This window comes from Aulonocara sp. 'chitande type north' Nkhata Bay, linkage group LG13 (assembly GCF_057382095.1).
Source record: "Aulonocara sp. 'chitande type north' Nkhata Bay isolate Kocher_YH1m ecotype deep benthic linkage group LG13, A_spYH_male_GT1.1, whole genome shotgun sequence".
Classification (NCBI taxonomy): Eukaryota; Metazoa; Chordata; class Actinopteri; order Cichliformes; family Cichlidae; genus Aulonocara; species Aulonocara sp. 'chitande type north' Nkhata Bay.
This window is the reverse complement of record NC_141356.1, coordinates 33,700,153-33,719,065: the sequence shown is the minus strand read 5'-3', so window position 1 is coordinate 33,719,065 and position 18,913 is coordinate 33,700,153. Positions and strand designations below refer to the sequence as shown.

Below are 18,913 nucleotides of genomic sequence, written 5' to 3'. Positions count from 1 at the left end.
TTTGGCTTCCTGTTAAATCCAGAATTCAAAATCCTGCTCCTCACATACAAGGTCTTAAATAATCAGGCCCCTTTAATAGCAAGATGGTGGCACGCACAGACACAAGGCTCACTGCTTCTCACATTCAGTGCTTTGTTTTTTTGCTTTTTCTATGTGCATATGTGTGGATGTACAGGGAGTGCAGAATTATTAGGCAAATGAGTATTTTGTCCACATCATCCTCTCCATGCATGTTGTCTTACTCCAAGCTGTATAGGCTCGAAAGCCTACTACCAATTAAGCATATTAGGTGATGTGCATCTCTGTAATGAGAAGGGGTGTGGTCTAATGACATCAACACCCTATATCAGGTGTGCATAATTATTAGGCAACGTCCTTTCCTTTGGCAAAATGGGTCAAAAGAAGGACTTGACAGGCTCAGAAAAGTCAAAAATAGTGAGATATCTTGCAGAGGGATGCAGCAGTCTCAAAATTGCAAAGCTTCTGAAGCGTGATCATCGAACAATCAAGCGTTTCATTCAAAATAGTCAACAGGGTCGCAAGAAGCGTGTGGAAAAACCACGGCGCCAAATAACTGCCCATGAACTGAGAAAAGTCAAGCGTGCAGCTGCCAAGATGCCACTTGCCACCAGTTTGGCCATATTTCAGAGCTGCAACATCACTGGAGTGCCCAAAAGCACAAGGTGTGCAATACTCAGAGACATGGCCAAGGTAAGAAAGGCTGAAAGACGACCACCACTGAACAAGACACACAAGCTGAAACGTCAAGACTGGGCCAAGAAACATCTCAAGACTGGTTTTTCTAAGGTTTTATGGACTGATGAAATGAGAGTGAGTCTTGATGGGCCAGATGGATGGGCCCGTGGCTGGATTGGTAAAGGGCAGAGAGCTCCAGTCCCACTCAGACGCCAGCAAGGTGGAGGTGGAGTACTGGTTTGGGCTGGTATCATCAAAGATGAGCTTGTGGGGCCTTTTCGGGTTGAGGGTGGAGTCAAGCTCAACTCCCAGTCCTACTGCCAGTTTCTGGAAGACACCTTCTTCAAGCAGTGGTACAGGAAGAAGTCTGCATCCTTCAAGAAAAATATGATTTTCATGCTGGACCAGTGTTGGGACTAATGCGTTATTAAGTAACGCGTTACAGTAACTACTTTATTATTGTGGTAACGAGCACGGTAACTAGCTATTATGCCAAAACCGGGAACGCGTTACTCGTTACTGGGATTTAGATAGGCTCGTTACTCGTTACTTCGTGTGGTGGCTGTCGCGGAGCTTCCACAGATTCAATAACATTAGCAAGTGGTGGAAGCCAGCAGGTGGATGAAGGAAAAGGGAGGCAAGAGGAGAGACCCGAAGCGGCCGCTGTCAGGTGAACTGAACTTCAGGTAAGAAGTTATGACCTGCAGTCCATCTGGGTCAGATATGAACCAAGTTTAGGTGGAGTTTATTTTCGTTATGCTGACTTTTTCGTACTGCGTGCTAGCTAGCATGACGGAGTTTCTATACAGCTGGGTGGGTGCTATGTTACTGATGTTGAACTTTATTTTGTTCATAAGGTTAGTTAGTAGAGTTGCCAACCGTCCCGTAAAAAAAAGAATCGTCTCGTATTCAGAGAAAATATTACGCGTTTCTTATTGAGGTGAAAATGAACAGTTTGTCCGGACTTCAGCTACAATGAAAAAGACACAAAGCTGGAGTTATTCTGTGTTTACGCTGCACAGCTGCCTCTTCTTCTCTCATTCTCTCCCCCTCCCTCTCCTGTTTCTACTTCAATCATGAAACTGATCAATGATCAGCTGATCAGCTTTTCTCTCTTGTTTGTTTATCGCTCACTTTGTGCCAGAAACAGGAAACCAGCGGATGTCGCGCTAAACAACAGCAGCAGGTTTACCTTGATCAGCTGTTGTTAGAATTTATTTAATATTAATTTCTAGTATCAGCTGATGTTTGCTGGAGCCACAGCTGTAAAGCTGCTGGTCATGATATGGTTTGGTTATCTGGTGAGAGGGAAACATGAAGATGAAACCAGGAGATGTCCTTACTGAATCATCAGAGCTGTGATGGAGAAACAGGTTTAGGTGACATGAATGAGTTGAAGGGACGTTATGAACTGTTTCTGAGAGACAAATAACACCAGGGTCCTTTTCTAAGTATCTGACAGCTGGTAACTGTGCAGGGGCGGCTCTAGCAAAGTGTTGCCAGGGGTCCATGTAGGGCATTAAAAGGGAAAGGGGGGCACAAGGAAACACTTTCTTATTCTCATTTAAAATGTCTCACGTTTTAAAAAAAAAATTATCTGATGTGCAGATCAGCTGGCTGGAGTCTTCATTAAGATCTTCAACACTTCACTGCACCCCAACTGGTCGCAGCAGATGGCCCCGCCCCTCCCTGAGTCTGGTTCTGCCAGAGGTTTCTTCCTGTTAAAAGGGAGTTTTTCCTTCCCACTGTTGCCAAAGTGCTTGCTCATAGGGGGTCATATGATTGTTGGGTTTTTCTCTGTATCTATGAAGTGCCTTGAGGCGACTTATGTTGTGATTTGGCGCTATATAAATAAAATTGAATTGAATTGAATTGAATTCACTGTCCCAGTCCTGCATCCCGCCGTGCCTAAAGTCGGCCACAGTTGTCCCACTGCCAAAGCGGACCAACATTAGCAGCCTCAACGACTACCGACCAGTTGCTCTAACACCTGTTATAATGAAGTGCGTCGAGAAACTGGTCCGACGTCACATCATGTCCTGCCTGCCACCCACACTCGACCCGCTCCAGTTCACATACAGAGCTAACAGATCAACTGAAGATGCCATTGCTACAACGCTCCACACCACCATCTCTCACCTGGAACAACAGGGGCGTTGCACCAGGCTGCTCTTTGTTGACGTTAGGTCTGCTTTCAATACGATACTCCCGGACAGACTAATAGTCTGTCAATATACAATATACAATATCCACTAACTGCTGGATATTGGACTTCCTTTTACCACCTGCCGCTGGATCAGAGACTTCCTCTCAGACCGTGTACAGAGAGTTAGAGTGGGGCCTCAACTTCCCTCAGCCCTCAGCCTCAACACCGGCTCTCCACAAGGCTGTGTACTGAGTCCCCTACTGTACACTCTGTACACACGACTGTGTTAGTTCCCACCCAGACAACACAGTCAATAAGTCCACAGATGACACCACTGTGGTGGGGCTCATCTCTGGGGGAGACAAGACAGCATGCAGAGCTGAAGTTCAGAGGCTGTCAGATTGGTGTGTAGACAACAACCTGGACCTCAATACCACCAAGACAAAAGAACTGGTAGTTGACTTCAGAAGGAGGAAGTCCGAGCTGCAGCCTGTCAGCATTAACGGGGAGTGTGTGGAAAGGGTCTCCAGTTTCAAGTTCCTGGGTGTGCCCATAGAAACAGACCTCCAATGGAGCTCTAACAACCCTGTGGTTTTGAAGCAGGCCCAACAGCATCTCCAATTTCTGAGAATCCTCAGAAATACGGACCTGAAGAAGGAGCTGCTGATTGTCTTCTACAGCTGCTCCATTGAAAGTGTGCTGATATACTGCATCTGTGTGTGGTTCTCCAGCTGCACGAAGGCACACAAAAAGGCACTTTAGTCACTTTATCCATAGTCATTAATATGACCTAAAAAATCATTGGACATCCTCTTCCCTCCCTGAAGGACCTGTACAGCTAGCGCTGTTTCAATAGGGACAGCATCCTTAGGACTGTACACACCCCGGACACCAGATGTTTAATCTGCTGCCGTTTGGCAGATGTTCAGGCCGCTGAGGTCCCAGACAAACAGACTCTAGGACAGCTTTTACAACAGGGCAATAGCCCTGATCAATGCAAACAGCTGACCTGATTGGCTACCTCCCTGGACTTTTTTTGGGGGGGTAATAACAATAATAAACAAACTTATTCTTCATTTTATTACTAAGTTAAGTTACTGTGTCGTGTCATGTTGTGTTGTACATAGTTCCGACGTGGGCAGGTTTTCCAATTTCATTGTACTATTGTACTATGTATGACTGCGCAATGACAACAAAGAGTTATCTTATCTTCTTATCTCAATGACCTTGTAGTACCATATCACCCTATTAGAGCACTTGGCTCTCGCTCTGCAGGCCTACTTGTTGTTCCTAGAGTATTTAAAAGTAGAATGGGAGGGAGAGCCTTCAGTTTTCAGGCCCCTCTTCTGTGGAACCAGCTTCCAGTTTGGATTCAGGAGACAGACACTATCTCTACTTTCAAGATTAGGCTCACATCGGCACTACGTACACTAGTACTCCTTTAGTTATGCTGCAATAGGTGTAGACTGCTGGGCGATTCCCATGATGCATTGTGTGTTTCTTCTTCAGTCACCTTTCTTACTCACTATGTGTTAACAGACCTCTCTGCATTGAATCATACTTGTTATTAACCGGTCGGAGGTTTCTTCCTGTTAAAAGGGAGTTTTTCCTTCCCACTGTCACCAAAGTGCTTGCTCATAGGGGGTCATATGAGTGTTGGGTTTTCCTCTGTATGTATTATTGTAGGGTCTACCTTACCACTGCCACAGAGACGCAGTGTTTAGAAAATGCTGACACATACAGGATCACTATGGGTTTTCGCTTAGGCAGCGGTTGTCCTTCTCTCCTGGAGCAGCTGGAGCTTACGTTTGGCGCCTTCCCAGCTTTGACAAATGTCCAGCTGGGATAACCACATATACTCAGGGCCTTCCTGATGTGATGTTCTTCTACCTCCCTGGCTGCTGTGTCACTGGGGATTGTGTTTGCTCGTCCTGATGACACCCAGTTTGTGCTCCAGTGGATGATGAGAGTCAACCTTAAATACTGACCCGTATGCGTAGGTTTATGGTACACATCAGCTTTTAAATGTCTCCCATTACTGATGGAAATCTCACAGTAAAAGCAACCACTGGTCTTTGATTAGTGGTTGCTGATCAATGGTCATGTCAATGATAATTTGCATATTAATGATCAATATTAATGCATAATGCATATTTATAAGAATTTATTTTCTTCAATGGTTAAAATTTTACTTGTGAAGAAGTTCATGAAGTCATTACTAGTTAACGTTAACGTTATAGTTGGCTCAACAGAGCTCTGACTTTTTGTCAGCCTGGCTACAGTGCTGAAGAGAAACCTGGGGTTGTTCTTATTTTCTTTGAGAATTATACCACGGAGTCAGGTACTTCTGATTAGAGACCTTAGTTTTCACAGGAGCTACAGTATCCAGAGTCGTACGTAGTGAGGAGGTGAAATTATTAACAAGATAATCGACCTCTGTTGGAGTAGCGTTCAGATAGCTGCTCTGCTCTGTGTTGATACAGGGCATTGAAGATGATAACAGTGGGTGGATTATATTCTTAAACTTAGTTACAGCGCTTTCAGAAAGACATCTACTGTGATAAAGTCTACTCTCCACCGCTGTGTAATCAATTATTGTAAATGTAAATGTTATCAGGAAATGATCAGACAGGAGAGGGTTTTCAGGAAACACTGTTAAATGTTCAGTTTCTATGCATATGTTAAAACAAGATCTAGAGTGTGATTAAAGTGGTGGGTGGGTTCTTTTACATTTTGAGAGAAACCAATTGAGTCTAATAACAGATTAAATGCCATGTTGAGGCTGTCATTTTTAGCATCTACATGGATGTTAAAATCACCCACAATAATTATTTTATCTGAGCTCAGAACTAAATTAGATATAAAGTCTGAGAAATCAGACAGAAACTGTGTAAGGCCCAGGTGGATGATAGATGATAACAAGTAAGACTGGTTTCTGAGTTTTACAGCTGGGGTGGACGAGGCTAAGCATCAGGCTTTCAAATGAATTAAAAGTCTGTCTGGGTCTTTGGTTGATTAATAGGCTGGTTTGGAAAATTTCTGCCACACCGCCCCCTCGGCCTGTGCTTCGAGGTTTCTGGTAATTAGAATGACTGAGGTTAAGAGCCTTGGTGTCATCCTAGTCAGCTCACTATCATATAAATCTCACATCAGTAATCTCACCCGTTCTGCCTCTTTCCATCTGCGCAACACAGATTACGTCCTTCTTTTTTCACCCAGTCGGCATCCATTCGTTTTCATCGTCTTGTTACCTCCTACGCTGACTATTGCAGGATTACCTCTGTAAAAATGATGCTACTTCCAAAATCTTTATATGTATTTCAATGCCTTCCCATCCTGAGTGCCAAATCCTTTTTTAAATCTTTTGTGGACTTATATGTAGATGGACAATTTGCAAGTTTTTCTCAACTATCTACCAAATTTGGCATTGCAGCTGCTCAGTTTTTAAGGGTCAGACAAACCTCCATATGATAATTTTAATGGTCAAACCAACTTCTAAGGGCACAATATCAGTTCTGTGCAATTTAATTTACAATTTACAATTTTCTTCAATAGTGCATCAAATCTAAATGGGAACAAGACCTTAACTTTCATATCACAGATGAACTGGGATTCTGTCTTTGACCAAGTTCACAATATATCAAGTGTGTGCTCGCTACGCACTTGATATTGTTCAGTTTAAGATCCAGGGCCAAGTCGGCGCAGATATATCCAGAGATGGGCCCAACCTGTAGAAGGTGTAGGGGTGCTCCTAGTACACTGATTCACATGTAGTGGTCCTGGCCTTCATTGGCTAACTTTTGGAACTAACTGTTGGCCAGATGAGTTAACTTACTCAAGTGGAAATATTCTTCTCTCCCCTCACATGCACAATTGGTAAAAGATATAATGACTTGTATGGATTTAGAAAAAATTAGATATACAGTTCGTGGATTAAAAAAAAATTATAAATTGTGGTCTCCTTTTCTGGACTTCTTTGAAAGACCGACAACTATTGTCTGTGAATAGCCAGCAGGGGCTTGGTTTTTTGTTTGTTTGTTTTTTCTTTCTTTGTGGCGGGGAGGAATCCATAATGTGAACACTCTGAAGTATTCTGTATTGTACGTTGCACTGAGACGTTGCCTAATAAAAAGACTTTTGTAAGAAAGAAAAAGTTGTTTCTGATGTTTCTGGGTTATTTTTACATGTAATGTCTTATATATGTAAATAGACTTGATGAAAAGATGTGCTCTATAAATTCTCCATAGGCTCCTCTTGTTCATGTGTTTATTTTATCTGTTCATTCATTAATTTTCAGTAGTTTTATTTCAGTTTTTACATTATATTTAATATAGTAAAGCATATATTAAAGCTTGAAGGGCAAATATATATATTTGCGATGTGTTCAGTATTAAACGCACTAGTCATTTATTCTAATAGTTTTACATTTTAATTAATATCCAATGCCGCTAAATTGTTGAGTCCAGTATGTTCTGAAGCCATCTGCCACAGGATGGAGCATTGTTGTTGAGAAACAATTATTGTTAGTTCTTTTAAATGCGTAAGAATAACACATACAAACATACAAAGGGCAAAATGAGCTTTGTATGAGGCGTGGATGAGCCTTTCGATAGGGTGAGCAGTTCAGTCATTAAGGAGGGGCTGCTCCTCCACATTGAAAGCATCCAGCTGTACAGTTAATTTCAAATTCTGGTTAATAGTGATTTTGCTGCAGACATCCTCATTACATTTGTGATTTGAACTCTGGATGTAAGGTGTGAATGCAGAAAAAGGCTAAATTAACTGAAGGCATACCATTAATGCAGATGAATGCAAAGTCCATAAAGAAAAATGCAAAGAATCCAAACAACTTGCTAAGCACGAGTAGGCCAACATACAATGAAACAAAGGCTGACAGGAAGATGGCAGTATGTATACACATGAGGGTAATTAGAAGTAGATAGGCACCAGCGCCCTGTGTGCATGTGGAGTCCTGTCTGTGCCCTTCAACAATAACGTTTAGGTATTAATCACAATTTTGCTAAATACAAGGATTTGGCTGTCATCAGTCACATGATGAATAATAACCAAAACTCGCCCCTGACAGCAGAGCACGGTGGTTATGAGCCGGGAACGAGCTCGCAAGGACCACGCGCAGTTTTTGCCACCTGAGCAGTGCAGAGATGTAGGGGAAACACACAAATTAACTGGGAGACGCAGACTGATGCAAATGAAACAGCGTACACTGTAGTCTATAGCACTACGGAAGAGGATTAGGGCCACTGGGGGGGAAAAAGTGGGCACGTCTTTTTTTTTTCTTCTTTTCTTGAATTCTGAGAAAAAAGTCAGAATTCTGACACAGGAGTATTAGGTTTTTATGCACACATTGGTCAACTGTTGGTTGTTGCGACTGGCGAATTGAAATAAATGAGCGTGCTGTGTGTGAAACAGCGCGACAAACATTACCTGTCCTTTTATTAACTGCACAGGTGTGCTGGTCATTAGCTGCTAGCTAACTGGGTACAGCTGTCAGGGCTCTGAAGCTCTGTCCACCGTTTTAGGGAACATATTTAGTTTAAAGGCACAGGTAACAATAACACATGTACCAGTCATTGCATTGCAGAGGTATTCAAGTATAAAAAATTATAATAAACACAATTGCTGTGTTTTGGATGTATAAAATTTTTCTATCACTAATTTATCATGGATTAGGTGTGAGAGTTGTTAAGTATGGAAAATTAAATAATAGATCAATGCAATAGCAAATTGTGCCTTGCTCTCAGATGGACAGCAAGTGGAGAGTGATGGATGAGAGGAGATGGAAGGAGGAAGAGTGAGTCACAGGCAGAGTCTATTTTATTTCCTACACTTTTTAAAATCTGTTGCCTTATGGTTTCAAGCGCTGTCACCAGTCTTTGCATTTTACTGTTACTGTTTTGAGATCGCCCTCCAGCACTATCAGGAGCAAGAGAAGCAGCAACCCGTCAACAGCAACATTGTACCAGAACCAGTAGGTTACTGGTTCACTTGATTCTGGATCTGTTAAGAGACAGAAAGAAAATGTTCTTCTTCGTGATATCTATCTCTAAGCTACATTTAGGCTAGTTGCTAGGCTTCAGAATTATTTTGTTTTTATTTGGAAATGTTTGACCAGCATCATATTTTGTTGTGTATTATATATGATGCTCTGTATACAGATAACAGATTAGCATTCTCAGGTACGCAGGGGGGCAAAGGCTGGGTACCCCATGGACATAGTGGCGTTTATGCTCATTTTTACCCATATGGCCAAATTAGAAATACCAATTAACCTCTCCCTCCACCTCTCCCCCTCACTGTCACTCAGCACCGGATCCCCACAGGGCTGTTTTCTCATTCACTTACACTACGCCATATACACCTGTGACTGCCACCCGCCTAACATCGTCAAGTGCGCCGATGACACCTCTGTGGTTGGGCTCATCTCTGATGGAGATGAAACTGTGTACAGGGCAGAGGTAGAGAATTTGTTCTGGGGCTCAGAAAATGGCCTGAAAATAAACATGCTTAAAAGAACTCATCGTGGACTCCAGGAGGCACAGACAGGTCCAGTCCCCTCTCATTTCTGGGCACCCACATCTCCGCCTCCGGAGACCCACAAAGCCATCACCCTGGTAAAGAAGGCACAGCAATGGCTGCACTTCCACCGTGTCCTGAGGAAAAATAGCTGCTGCTGCCACAACTGAGAACGGGAAACCTACACAGAGGGTAATTAACACTGGTCAAAAAATCACTGGCTGTCCTCTGCCACCCCTGCAGGCCATTGCTAGCTCCTCCTGTCTCAGGAAAACCGGGGCCATCATAGTTGACCCCTTGCACCCTGCTTACCAAGTACTTGTTTCGCCTCTGGATGGCACCTCAGGTCAATCAGGTTCCTCAGGTCCAGACTCACAAACCGCTTCTTCCCCCGAGTCATTCGGCCTGCAAACAAACATCGATGAAGGAAATCTGTACAATCACAGTTTTTAGCCCAGGAGCATCTTACTGTGAGGGAACAGTGCAAAACTCTGCCTGCCTTTGGGAATGTCCTATTTACAGGGTTTGATACTTAGTGCTTTTTTACTGACTGAGCAAGTTTATTCTCATGTATCTCATGTATAGTCTGTACTTGGACAAGAAATCAAACATATCATTTAAAACCTGAACTAGCTGTGCCACAACCAACCAACATGTGAATGAGAATAATTAAAATTATACATGTAACATTTTGTATTTATGTAAGCTAGCTGATATAGTTGCTGAAACCATTAGTCTCTCCTCTTCCCATCTAATAATAATGTGTGTGTCTGTAGGTGAGCAAGTGAATCACACCCTATTAAAAGTATTAAGTGAAAGGATCATATTAACAGTCTCGTCTTTCAGCTTTAGTCTTGTCCAGCAGGCTGAATTGCCTGAAAGCTGATCTGAATCACAGCATGAGTGTGAAAACAGGCTGCATGAAGGACCATACACTTATGATTAAGCGTGTGTACAAGGAGGAACAGGAAATGGCTCGGCTATATTGTGTTATTCTGTTTGTGACATTAGTTTCAGACCGCATAGGCAAGCAGCCAAGCACACATGTAGTAAGAGAGGAATTACAAACCACAGTGCAGCAGGGTTGTGCATGGGCCTTTAACCAGCGTCTTAAACAACTTTCATTCAGCCTCATTCAGCCTCACACCTTTCAAACATTAGGATCACTTGAAGAACAATGTCACTATAATTAATGCACAACCTCTGTGGTGCAGAGTAGAGAACTTGACATTAAACTAGTAGTTTAACTAGATATTTTAGTAGCTTGCCAGTAGTACACATTAGTATTAGCGAAGCGATTCAAGTAGTTATTTATTTTGCCTTATTTTTTTTAGTTAATTATGAAAATCACAAATAATTTGCACATAATGTGACCATTGGCTCTTGAATGTAACTGAAACCCTTTCACAAGTCTGCCCCACTTTAAACTTTGGGTCATAAACCAGTATGCTGTGAAGGCATGCACAGGCATTACATCGTTCAGACAGACAGACCATAGACAGAGGGTGGTTTATGGTTTTTGCTCACATACAAAAGATACTGAGCATAGCAGAAATACTGTTCTAGCAAACTTCATAGTCAAGATCAGCTAGCAACCCTGCAGACCAGCTGATTTCAGTCCCAATCCATTTTCCCAGTTTGCTCAACTGGTACTCTTCTGTGTGTCCTATTGCCAAATCCCAAATGGGATGTGCTATTTAAGTTGTTGTCCTTTGGACTACTTCAAACACTTTGTTCTCCAAAGTGCCTGCACAGATGGAGCACCCGTAATTTTGTTGTACATGCACAATGACAATAAATTGCTATTCTATTCTATTCTATTCTACTCTATTCTATTCTATACATATATATCTATATATATGTATAGAATAGAAAATGTCAAATATCACTAGTTTTTGTTTTCAGAATGACATGCTGACATTACAGAATCTGTGGTTTTATACTGGAACAGCAGAGAGATTCAAACGTTTGGTTTCAATGGGGCAGTTTTGACCACAAAGGTGTTGAGAGGGAGTATCTGCTATTACACAAAAAATACTAATCCAATCATATCAGTTCGGTGGCTAATCTTTGACATGTCCAAGACTCTAATCACCACCAATGTGCCGTCCCTATACTATTTACTAAAATAACTAGTTTGAACGACGGCATTGTCGTTCAAACTAGTTAAGGCTTTTTGTAAAACCTCATTTCTTCTTTTCTTACCAAAACAGTGTGTAAGTGACTGCCGGGGGTGAGACTACACATTAAAATACCTCTGGCTGTTGGTGACTGTACATTCCCATGCAGCAACAGGAAATAAGGCTGCTGACCACATCGACGCATCAGGCAGTGCTGACGTGATGTTATGATTTGATAATATCTCTGAATGAGGGTGTCTGTTTTTACTATCTAGTTTTTCTGTTATGTTCAAGATATGCTGACAGAAAGCTTGCAGTTAAAAATAAAATAGCAGACTGAGTTCAGCATAATAATTAGAATCTTTGTGAGTAAGACCTGACAAATAGTTTGGAAAATGTGATAGAGTGTTACTACTACTGATAATAATACAATTATTATTATTAAGTGTGCCTATGCAATGGCACACTTATTGTCATTACTGTTGAAATGGAAAAGGAACAAAACCAGAACTATGTGCAGAAAGGATACCCAAGATAGGAACTGAGAAGATCCGCTTTTTGCTCTTGTTTAGAGGAACTAACCGTTACGTGTGAACTTTGACAGATTGAACTGGGAAAGGCGTCTAACAAAAAGGCTGTTCAGTTGGATTTGGGGATTTCAGTCAGTACCTGTGCTGGAGACCAAGTCAGGATAGGTTACACTGCTCTCAGAGGGCTACATAAGGGTTAGGGTTAACCTTTCACCTGTCTAAATGTAAATGTAATGTGAGGAAATTAAAAACATGTTTATGCGACAATGAGCTGTTTTCCTAAATCCCACCATGTTTCTGGGTAATCCGGGCATGACAGAGGATAAAGATGACTTTTCCTTTCATGATGCTGCACATTCACACCGATGCTCCCCCCCCTCTCTGCTTTTTCCAGCCCTCTGTGGTTTCAGTCTGCCTCTCCCTGCATTGTATGTTACCCACCATTCCTCTCCGCTCCCTCCGTGCACTCCTCTGCATAGCCTGGAGAGAGCCTGTCGGTTGACGACTCGATTCCGACCAATGACACGCCGTGTCTGTAAGGCGCAGGACCAGTTTCACCAATAACAGAAGGCACTGGGCGGGACATATATATAGAAAATCACTGGCGCTGGAGAGAGACAGACGCATCCGTGGAAAGGACCCGTGAGACGAGACAGGTACCAAAGGATCATTCTCGGCATGGACGTGTCAGAGTGACCAGCTGCAGACACTGTCGCTTCGTCCACCTGATCCACCACCGAGCATGTCTACTCCAGAAGAAGCCGGCCAGCGTGAGGAAGGGGAGTACGGAAGGGCGGCTAAACGGCTCAAAACAGAGGAGACGGAGGCGGATGAGAGAGAGGAGGGGGAAGAGGAGCTGGAGGAAGGAGAGGATTCGGACTCCGGATCGCTACCCGGTAACGGAGAGTCGGCGACAGACAATCGGGCCCGGTGGAGCGCGAGCCAATTCGGAGCAGGGCTGAGGGTAAGGAGAGCAAAAATGTTACCTAACGGTACCCTGCGGCACAGCATCACACACCGAGCCGGGCGAGCCGCGCGCATGTGCGCGCGCGCTGTCATGCAGTCTGTGCCAAGAGACATCTACCTGTCACACATATGTCGGCGCCGACATCACCGACACAGTGGAGCCTGAGCTATAAATCCAGGCCAATTTTTCAGTGTGACGCCTGTGTTCATCCAGCCAAAGCAATTGTCCGATAAAATGTGTGTGGTGGTAAATGTGCAAAATGTCCCGTTTGACTTTTGATGTTGAATATTCGGTTCTTTCCACTCTATGGTGTCTGTTGTGTATTTGTGTATTTCCTTGCAATGCTGTGGTTTCCTCTCAGGTCACTGGCTTTTCAGTACAAATCATCGACTTGTTAACGTTTCCCACACGAAACTCAGAAGCCTAAATTTGGGTTTAACACAGATGTCCTGGTTTCTCTTTGGTTATTCACCCAGTGTCTCTTGTATCTGCTAATGTTGAATCCATCTGATATTTACAGTGCCATGAAAAAGTATTTACCCCTTTGTTTCAAGTGATGCTGATAACTGGCAAGACATTCATTTCACGCTGAAGAATTTTGGCCCATTTTTCTTTGCACAGTTGTGTGAATTCAGACAAATTGGACGTTTTTCGAGTATGAATGGCCAATTTAAGCACCTTACTAACCCTAACTGTTATTGTGATTTGGCACCATATAAATAAAACTGAATGGAATTGTTTGTGGTCATGCTAAAGCCTCTCAATTGGATTTAAGTCTGGACTTTTCACTAGACCACTCAAAGTAGAGCTGGGCGATAGAACGATAACGATATGTATCGCGATATAACTTTTACTCGATAGAGAAATTAAGCTATCGCGATAGACCTCTTAAAAAAAAAAAAAAAAAAAAAGACCAGCCAATCCAAACTAAGTAGCGCAGAGCCGAACCAATCACAGCCGCAGCGTCACGTCGCGTGACTTGTTACGTACAGCACAAGTGCCAAGCCGCACGTTTTTTAATTTTTTTATTTTTTTATTTTTTTATTTTTTTTATTTTATTTTATTTTTTTTTACTTTTTATTTTTTATTTTTATTTTATTTTATTAGTAATATAAACATACAAACAAAATGCACCATATATTACAGATTCAGAGAATAAACATTTCTTACATATTAGCAACTTTCATATATAGTGAAAATAAAATATAAAGATGGGGTCACATAAATTAACAGATTATTAACTCACTAAATCAAAATCTTCTACAAAGGAAACAAAAAAAGCAGCCTTTTTCTTTTTAACTAAAGTCAAAGATTTAACCAACAGGTTTAGGTCGTTTTTCCAGTGAGCCAGTGTTGGTTTAATCTTAAAAAAGCGACATTTATGTATAAAATACTTACACAAGATTAATAACACATTAACACCATAATTAGCTTTCTTTTCTTTCAAAAACACTCCAAACATTATCATATTTAAGGTAAATGGGGTAATTTGAATCCCACTGGAATAAAGCCAGGTATGAAAATCCAACCAAAATATTTGTATAAAATTGCACAAAAAGAATAGATGGTCCAAATCCTCCTCTTCTGTTTCACAAAATACACAATTACCCGTTTCTATTTTGAATCTATCACTAAGGAGTCTATTTGTCGGGTAAATTTTATTCAAGATTTTAAATTGGACTTCTTTCCCTTTAGGAGGGATAGGGAAGGTGATATAATCAGTTCTTATTCTTTCGATTTCTTCCCTTTGGAAATCTTTTAATATGTAATTATGTCTAAGTAAATTTGGAGAATAAAGACTCCTTAATGAAGATCTAAGAAACTTATTGTTGCATTTAACATCACAAAATCGAATACCATCTATATATAATTGCCTTAACTTGGGGGAGATGTCAGAATATATTATATCATTTACAACTATGTTTTTAAGTGACAATGGAATGGATTTTATAACCCGATTAAATTTACTTTTAGAACATTGGATATTAAACTTTTGGCAAAAATCTTGATGTCCTAGAACATGTCCTTCCTCATCTACAAAATGGGCAATTGCCCAAACACCTTTTGATAACCAATCTTGAATAAAAATAGATTTTCTGTTCATCAGTATATATCTATTGTTCCAAATTGGGCTATTATGTGGAGTGAAATTATGTTTAAATAACATTTTCCAATAAAGAAGGACCTGTTTATGGAATTCAGAGAGTTTAGCAGGTAGCTTAGTAATTTCAAAGTCACACTTTAGGAGAAAGTCGATACCCCCTAGTGTGTTAAAGACCTTACTTGGTATAAAAAACCAAATGGAGTGTGGATTATTTAGGAAGGATTTTAACCATTTAAGTTTCAAAACACCATTCATTATGTCAAAATCAATTGCGTTTCCACCGCCTTCAATGTATGGTTTAACCAAATCATCTTTAGATATATAATGGCACTTATTCCTCCAAATAAAATTAAAATTCAAGCTATTAATTGTTTTAATAACTTTATTCGATATTGATAGAGAGTAAGCTGGATATATAAATCTAGATAAACTATCCATTTTGGTTAATAATATTCTTCCAAAAATTGTGATGTCTCTTTGTAACCACTTATTTAGGATTGTCTTACATTTGTCAACATTATCTAAAATATTTACTTTTTCTAAGAGCCAAGCCGCACGTGTGTTTGTTTGGGAAGCAGCCAGCGCGTAATGGAGGAAATGAGTGTGCCGACTAGAAAAATCAACCGAGCGTGACCGAAGAGAAAACAGATGATGGTTCCAATGCCGGAGAGATTGTCGAACGGAAGAGCCAAAGAAGTTCCGTAGTGTGAAGGTATTTCGGCTATTTCAAGTCTGACAAAAACAGAGCAGCGTGCACTGTAAATTGTGCCGAAAGCAAGTCTGGAAATACAATAAACTGGTGCATGCGTCACACTGTGCGCCACGTTATTGTTTCGGTGAAATGAATTTCTACAATACTGTTAATTCTACTCTCTGCAGTGTTTAAATGCTTACATATACACACAGTTACTGTCCCTCCACACATACGACTCGGTTCTGCTTCTATGCCCCAGCTTTGTTTACTTTTTCCCACCGAGGCTTCTAGACTTCTGATTGGCCAACATTTCTGCACGGTTAGGAATCTAGCGCCACCTGCTGCTTTGGCATGTTCATAGCAGCGTTTTCCTTCATTTCTCCCTTTATGTGTGGACGGGATTATTTTTTAAAACGAAAACGGAAAATCTCCGTTTTCAAAAATACCCGTGTACGTGTGGACGTAGCCTCAGTCTCTGACTGGAAGCGCTAATTCGTCATTCGGCTTTTGTCAGACTAAAGTAACTGTTAAAACTGTTTGAAAAGCTCAGCTATACAACAAGGAGAGATTGAGAATTTCCTTTTAGTTCTCAGTTTATTTGATATTGACAAAAGTTAGTCAGTTTTGTCTGTTCTTCTGTAAAACAAACTAAGATTTATTTTTAGAATTAATATTTTGTTTCTAAGTGGAATTGACAGTTTAGTCTGTTTTGTTTGTTCTATTTTGAAACTTAAATGCTTTAGCGGCTGCCTTTTGTGTAGTTTGCAATATTTGCCTTTATTTATCTGAAAAAGTCTCATGTTCCTTAAGTACATCTACCCTGTTGAACTTATTATGGGAAATAAATATTTAAATAAAAACAAGCTGCTGATTATTTCACATTTTACTTGTGAGCAACGGCACATTTAAATCTTACAAATATAGTTATTTGGCTTATATCGTGATAGATATCGTTATCGCCTGAAATGAAAAAAACATATCGTGATATGAAGAAATCTCATATCGCCCAGCTCTAAGTCAAAGCTTTATTATTATTATTTCTAAGCCATTTAAGGTGGAGTTTCTGATGTGTTTCAGATCATGCTGCATAACCAAAATGCTCTTCATCATCAGGCCATGAACTGGAGCTGGAGATTCTCCTTCAGGATTTTCAGAGTAGAATCCATGATTCCAAGCAAAGCAGCCCCAGGCCATCACACTGTTACCTCAATGTTTGATTGTTGGTACGATGTTGTTGTTATAAAATGCTGGGGTAGTTTTATGCTAGCTGTAACGGGACACCAGCCTTCCAAAAAGTCCTGCTTTTCTCTAATTAGTCCCCTGAAAACTTTCCCAAAGTCTTGGGGAGCAAGATGGGCTTTTGAATATGTGAGGATGAACCTTTGTTTTGGTTTTTTTATGGTCAGTATTGGTTTTCTGGTTGGTTTGGTTGGTTTTCTCTCCCAGTTTTTGCCCAGTTTCTTTCTTATGGTTGAGTCGTGAACACTGACACTGACTGAGTTGTTCGGATGTTGTTCTGGGTTCTTCTGTGACCTCCTGGATGATTTGGTGAGGGGCTCTTGGGGTCAGCCACTGTTGGGCAGGTTTTCTTGATAATAACTCTCACTGTGGTTCTTTGAAGAAATGGATTTGTAACATTTTCCTGACTAATAGATGTCATGACTTTTTTCTTATTTGTTCTCAAATTAATTTTAGATCGTGACATGATGTGTTGCCTTTTGATTGTTTAGCCTACCTCACATTGTCAAATTAGCTTTGTAGCTAATCAAATTTGAACTTAGCATTTCAAAATATATGGTTAAACAGTTAATTCAAAATGTAACATGGTAGGCCTGGTAGCTGGTAGGTTTGGATGGCTTTTCCCCTTTGGTAAATACAATCAGTATTTAAAATTACATTTAGCATTTACTCAGGTTACTTTTGTCTAATAAAATATTTTTTTTATCTAAAGCATTTGATGATAAATATGCAGGAAATAAGACATCGGGTAGGGTACAAACCTTTCCAGTACATGGCCACGGTCACCACATCACGCAACATTTCATGACCACGTGAACATCATTTATTAAGTTCTACTATCCCAGTCTCCACCTTTGCCTTCTTGATTGTTTTGATCTGGTGCATTATAAGTAAAAACCAAATGAAACTGAATTGACTTCCAGTATTTGAGCTGGGTAGGTGCCTCGTGCCTTAACTTGATCAAATCTGATTTGAAGACTTGCTCTCGCCAGCGTACAAGTTTGCAGATTCTGTGTTTACTTACAGTTGGCTGTGTGTCCTCGTCCATCAACAATAATAAATACCTGCAGTATCACACACCGTGCAGGAAATTAAAAATTAATATGCACAAATACATATGTGCCACAACTGCAGTACCTTTATTGAGGCTGGGTCGGTCAGGGTCGGATCCTGAATCTGGCAGGAAATGTTCTTCTACAAGTTACACAGACTTCAGGTTTTATAAAGTGACAAGACAACATTTTAAGACCATTTCCAATAACTATATTTCTGATGACACAGTATTACAAAAATATTGTATGCTTTGTCAACGCTTGCAGGCAGTAAATGAACTGCTCCTTCCTTTTCATATGAAATGCATACATAGAGTGCTTGTTTACTCAGAATTATTTTGGCATATTGCACATAACAGGCTGTACCTATATCAGCACATCACTCATTGCCTCATCACTGCTGTATGTTTTTGATCTGCTACATTGCACTGTTCTTTGTATCACCATTTACAAGTCGGTCCATTATTGTTGAATTTTGCACTTACATCTGTATTGAGACTGATAATTTGGCCTCCGCAGTAAGTCTGGCCTTTGATGTATCTGCTGATTGAGGAGCCAGCGTTGCAGCAGTATCTTCTGTGAGATTGTGATGAAGCCAGATTATATTAGTTTCTCTCCTATTTGAAACATTATATTTGTAAGGAAGCTGTTGCTAAGGAAGACTTGACTTTGCTATATTTGTAGTTGAAATGTATTTAAAATTCAAGCAGATATACTTTTTAACATCAGTTCAGTCACTAGTCATGTCAGTGAGTAATAGTGTTAAATAACTATAATGCCATTATTGACCAAACCTTTTTTAATAATTGAATAACTCTAGCTTTTATCATT

General features: G+C 40.7%; 1 protein-coding gene across 1 annotated transcript in view; it reads left to right on the top strand.

The window, feature by feature from the left end:
• Positions 1-12,634: 12,634 nt before the first annotated feature.
• Positions 12,635-18,913, top strand: part of LOC147316557 (heterogeneous nuclear ribonucleoprotein L-like) — an 87,237-nt gene continuing 80,958 nt past the window's right edge. Inside the window, exon 1 of the mRNA XM_086260112.1 lies at positions 12,635-12,990. Within this exon, the coding sequence (XP_086116238.1) occupies positions 12,769-12,990 (222 nt within the window). The 5' untranslated portion in view covers positions 12,635-12,768. The remainder of the gene's footprint in view (positions 12,991-18,913) is intronic.